Here is a 6,000-nt window from a genome sequence, read left to right as displayed (position 1 = left end):
TCTGATCGGAAAAGACATTGATCTTTGCTATCAATCTAAATGCACTCTTCCGTGTGTCATATCGGTGAAATCAGTCATGATATGGTCACCATTATGATCATATCTTCCCTATTGATTAAGTGTGGCAAATAGGTGAAATGGGCTCTCGACTATAGTTTGATTATTCTGATCAGAAAATAAATTGATCATTTAATGACGTGTATAGTCATCATTACTGATCCTATATTTGCTATTGATCGAAATCCCCTTTTCCATGTGTGGCATATCGATCGAATAGGTTATGGTCTATAGATCGATTATTCTGATCGGAAAAGGCATTGATCGTTTATGGAGTGTGTATGGTCTTTGCCATTAATCGATATGCACTCTCCCGTGTGTGACATATCGGTTGAATGGGTTACTGATTATAAATGAATTGTTCCTATTGGAAGAGATCGATGGTCAGAAAAGAAATGGATGATTTATATGGGGGCGTGTTCTCCTGCAGCCTGATCGCAATGTAAAAGTGAAAGAAGCTGTGGGAGATGGGAGGCCGGGGAAGTGATGCGCAGACTACAAGCCCCAGCATCCTTTGCGGATGACCCTAGCAGTGACACCATAGGAGAGGGGGAGAGGCAGCAGTGAGTGCGGAGCGGCGCTGCTGTCAGACTCTTACTTTGCTCGGCTCCTTGTATTGACATCGGTGTGTGGTGGGCACTGTGATCCCTCCTTATTATTGCGGTGATATCCCCAAGCCCCTTCCCCCTCCATGCACATCGCCACTTTTGCAGTGTGATCCTGATTGCACGGGTGGGATCGGTGATCTTTGTAGGGAGAAGAGCCTGGCCCCCGGGTGGCTCGGGTTCCCCGATGCCGAGGAGATGGACGCTCAGAAGATGCTAGAGAAGAAGCCGGGGCTATATGGGATGGAGAGAGAGAGCGGACCGGCCCTGTCCGCCCGGCAACACTGCGAGCTCATCCAGAATATGATCGACATCTCCATGTCCAACCTGCGGGGACTCCGCACACAGTGCGCCGCCTCCAATGACCTCGCTCAGCAGGAGATCCGGACCCTGGAGGTGGGTGACTAACCCCCATAGCCTGGCACACACGGTGCCAGGGGGGAATAGCGGACTTGGTGTAGCCCTTCCAAGGCCCTGTGTGCTCTTTTGTTTTTCCTGCAGCCCCCCCCCCGGCATCTGACAGCACAGACCTGGGGCAGGGCTGAAGGGGTTAATCTGTCTGGTATATGAGGAGGGTGCCATCCCTGGCATCATATGGTGGGGGGGTAGGAAAGAGGACAGTGACCTCACCTGGGTCCTTACACTTAACCACTTTCCATCTGATGAGATTGCCCACTGAGGTAGGCCAGAGGTTGACAGTCTGCATAAAAGGGTCCATTGTTGGTTCCTCCTACATCCTGCCATTTATTGGGGAATATGTTAGGGTTCTTGACAGTTGCTGACTCAAGGAATCCATGTATGTTGGAGCATCTTTCTTAAAGTGGGAGCAAACTCTCTTGGTTGATATTTTTATTTATTTTTTTACCTATAGGTTACCCAAGGCTTACCTCCTAGGTACAGTAAATCTCTCCTAAACATGCACCTTTTTAGGAGACATTTACTTGCGAAGCCACCGGTGACATGCCATTCCTTCAGAGCTCATGCCCCGGTGACAACAGCTAATGCAGGTGGAACCCTTGGAAGGTCTCGGGGTTCCCCTGCTAAAATTTAGCCTTTTGAGGGCCGTTGGTAAAATGGCCCTTACATCAGAGATGGGCCAGTGGGATGACCATCTGTAGATCTGCCGCTGGTTATGCCAAGTGGCATTGGACCTGGAACTATGCGGGCACCATCAGATGGCCAGTTAGCTACTGCTCAAGGTACCCCTAGCCATATCTGGTGGAACTCTAGGATTCTACTAAACCTTGGTTGAGAATGGCCAGCTTAAAGAGGAAGTAGTCTTCCTCCTTTTAATTGTACCTACAGGTAAGCCTATAGTAAAGGGGTTGTAAAGTCTTAAGGTTTTTCACCTAAATACATTCTATGCATTTAGGTGAAAAACCTTTTTGTAGTGCAGCAGCCCCCCCCTTTTACTTAGCTGAACCTGATCGTTGCAGGGATGAACAAAGCAGCTCCAGCCGCTGTTTTGGGTCTTCATTGGCTGGATTGATGGCAGCAGGAGCATTGGCTCCCGCTGCTGCCAATCAAAGCCAGTGACATGGGGGGGGCAGGTGCAAGTCCTGCTGCTCTTCGGTGTTTTACAACCTCTTTAAAGCAATTATTATTATATATATATTTTTTTTAAATCATAGGTGTCACTGGCGGCCCTCCAGCTGTTGCGGAACTACAAATCCCATGAGGCATTGCAAGGCTGACTGTTAAAAGCATGATTCAAACAGGCTGAGGCATGATGGGACTTGTAGTTCCGCAAAGCTGGAGGGCTGCCAGTTTGACACCGTGGAACCCTGTAAGGAGTTTTCAGGTCTCAAGGAAGCCCTGTTAAGATTAGTCTATTGGAGGTCTTTGGGAAAATGGCCCTTACGTCAGTGATGGTCAGTGGGATGAAGGCCTGTCTTGCAAACATGCCGCTAGTTATGCCAAGTGGAATTGGACCTGGAACTATGCAGGCACTATCCACCATCAGATGGGAAGTTGGCTACTGCTCAAGGAACCCCTATCCATCTCTGCAGGAACAATAGGAGTCTACCGAACCTTGATTGAGTGACCATCTTAAAGCAACCTTTTTCAATCTCTTTACCCAGAAGGAAGCCTGTTAATAAATAATTAGAGGTATTTGGTAAAATGGCCCTTACATGGTGGTGGTCAGTGTAAAGAATGCTACCCTTGCATAAAGTGGCATTGGATCTGGAACTATGCAGGCATCATCAGATGGGAGCTCAGTTAGTCACAGCTCATGGAACTCCTAACCACCACAGAATCCTGGCTGAAAATGGCTTTACTAGAGAAACCCTTTCAGTGCGTTCTCTATATGTGTTCTCTTGGCCGGTGGGTCTTGGCACCGAGTGGCCGCATATTTGCATACCAATTAGCTGACACAGCTGTGCTAAGAGCGCATGCCCTGCGTAACTCCCAGCACCGTTACCGGCAGCTAATGGAAAGCTCCCGTTCACTTCTTGGGATCAGGAGGTTTTCGATCTTGTGATTGCTGTGACCGCCAATCAAGGCGGTTACATGATCATAAACACCACCTGCCGGCATCTGAAACCTCTTAAAGGGCTGAGAGGCGCCACCAAATGGGGTTAAATTGGCCTGTATATGGGTGGAGAGAATGGCTCCCTGACAGTGGTGGCCAGAATGCTATCATTGCAGTCATGCTGCTGGCTTTGCAAAGTGGCATTGGACCTTTTAACTATGCAGACAGATTGGGGGTCAGTGGCCACTGCCCTGGGAACTTATAGCCACCTCTGGAAGAACTATTGGTTTCCACTGAACTTTGGTTAAAAATGTCAGGGTTAAAACAACCTTTTCTCAACCTCAAGGGACCCTTAGCCAACTCTGGAGGTACCCTGGCTGGGCCAAAGTAAGCTTTCTCTCACTTATTAACCTGGAACCTTCAAAATAATTTTGTGTCCAAGAAAACCTTGGGATTAGTCCCTTTTGGGGTCATTGGGGAAAATGCCCCTGTCATTGGTGGTGTGTCAGTGGGAAGAATGCCCCTTACAGTGGCAATCACAATGCAGCCCTTGCAGTCATGCCGCTTGCTCTAAGTGGCAGGCACCATAGGATGAAGGGGTCAGTTAGCCACTGCTCGAGGAACTCGTAGTCCCCTCTGGAAGAACTCTAGGATTCCACTGAACCATGGTTGAGAGTGGCTTGGTTAGAGCAACCTTGTTACCCAGAAGGAACGGTTGAAAACCATTTTTAGACCCCCAGGAAACCCCCATTTTATATTTACAGCTCATAGTACAATACAGTAATCAGTTGTAGATTTAATGATATAAGTATATTTCACACCCAAAACTGATCTTTTTCTCTGTATGACAAACATTTTTACTAATAACTGTGAAATCGATGAGTAAAAATAATGGCAAGAAAAAGTCAGGGAATATGAAAATGAAGAAAAAAAAAAATTCAGGGAAATCTGAAGTGGCTGTTAACTTCGGTGGTCCAGTCAAAGGTGCTACTCTAAATTGGTGGTAAGTTGTAACAGTGCCCTGTTACATTGGTGATCAGTGGGAAGAATGCCCCTTACTTTGGTTGACAGAGGGACAAATTCCATCCTTAGACATTTGAAAAAAATGTTGGAGTTGGGGTAATGGTTACTGAATGGAGAAAGTGAGGCCACCACACCGTTGGCTCTGTTAAGATTGCTCCACCACTGCGCTGTTCTCAAGAAATCCTTATAAAACTTTGGAGGGGCCATGGCACTCTACGGAACCTTTGTTGAGAAACGCTGCATTAGACCGTGCACATTAGGTAGAAAGTTGTCTAATACTAAAATTATTATCACTCATTTGGGCATATTCGTAATGAGAATATGTTCTACAACCAATTGGTTTAATCTCTTAACTGAACTTAGGAAAGTGAAAAGATGTTTGCTAAGAGTATTGTGCAGCCTTACTAAATCATGTGTATCACCATGTTTGGTGTCCAGCTCCTGTCTGTTACAGTTGCTAGTATCACAGCTGTTGACCCGTTGACATCTGATTGGCAGTTTTAAACGTTATTATAGTGGAACTTTTAGTCAGAAAATGTTAAGTCATGCTTGACCACTTCAGGCTGGCTTCTTTTGCAGATATAACTATGGATCACATTAAAAATAAGTATCTCACCCTGCCCTGCACATGCTCAGTTGCTCTTTATTTTTAGGCACTGTGCTGTATTTGTAGAGGCCAATCTGCTGACAGCCCAAAGATTTACTGCTTCTAAGGGGCCCTGGGCTTCAACAATATGGCAGCCTCCAGCAAGAACAAACGGAAACAACGCTGGAGGCAATTTACAGCACACATTAATTTTGGTAACAATTTTTAAAGACCTTTTATTTATGGGTTAAGGTCCACTTTAATGTTTTAAGTTAAAGTGTGTGTGTGTGTAAAATATATATGTGTGTATGTATATATATATATATATATATATATATATATATATATATATATATATATATATATATATATATATATATATATATATATATATATGTGTGTGTGTGTATGTATGCATATATATAATTTTTTTTTTTTTTTTTTAGTTTTTATAACAGTGTTTTGCATGATTTGTCTTTTATCACAATCTTATGAGACACATGTTATGAATATTTGAAACAAGCAAGCAGTTGTGGAATAGCATGTTGCAATATGGTTAGGATGTTTTTGATTTACCTGGTATGGTTTTAATTTTTGTAAGAATTGTAGAAAACACAGAAACTTGTGTCTACATGGCAGATGAGCGCTCATCCATCTCCGTATAGAACATTTCATTGCCCAGTGATCTTATTCTGAACAGTCAGAAATATAGTAACATGTGATGGACATTTAGGCTTTAAAGAAGTGCTAAGGAAATCTGTTGTCTGTGTTGACCCAGAGATGCAGTAAGTTGTCTCCTTGGTGACCTCCTATGGTCCTATCCCAGCATATTTGGGCTCCCAGGAGGCACAGATGACACATCCAACCCCAGCTTGGTTAAAGATGGGCCTCTTAACCCTCTTGTATTTTATTGTATTGCAACTATACTATCTCCCTATATATTGTAAAGCGCTGTGCAAACTGTTAATAATAATCCCTATTTGGGCAGTGAATGGGCATCAACACACTGGGTTGATTTACTAAAACTGGAGAGTGCAAAATGTGGTGCAGCTCTGCATAGAAACCAATCGGCTTCCATTTTTTTTTTTTTTTTTTGTCAAAGCTTAATTGAACAAACTAAAGTTAGAAACTGACTATCATTAACAACTGTACCGGATCCTGCACTCTCCAGTTTTAGCAAATCAACCCCCACTGATAAGTTTATCACTCTGCATTCTCCTTCTATCAGCAATCTTTCTGTGTTAGCTTTATTGCAC

The 6,000-nt window shown here is 44.2% G+C and overlaps 1 protein-coding gene across 1 annotated transcript in view; it reads left to right on the top strand.

Annotated features, from left to right (window-relative positions):
- Nucleotides 1-579: 579 nt before the first annotated feature.
- The window catches only part of KSR1 (kinase suppressor of ras 1), a 229,413-nt gene continuing 223,992 nt past the window's right edge, over nt 580-6,000 (top strand). The window contains exon 1 of the mRNA XM_077482405.1: nt 580-1,058. Within this exon, the coding sequence (XP_077338531.1) occupies nt 861-1,058 (198 nt within the window). The 5' untranslated portion in view covers nt 580-860. The remainder of the gene's footprint in view (nt 1,059-6,000) is intronic.

The sequence above is a fragment of the Lithobates pipiens genome, unplaced genomic scaffold (assembly GCF_037356315.1).
Source record: "Lithobates pipiens isolate NorthernLeopardFrog02 unplaced genomic scaffold, aLitPip1_a1.2 Scaffold_16, whole genome shotgun sequence".
Taxonomy (NCBI): Eukaryota; Metazoa; Chordata; class Amphibia; order Anura; family Ranidae; genus Lithobates; species Lithobates pipiens.
This window is presented reverse-complemented; position numbering and strand designations above follow the sequence as displayed.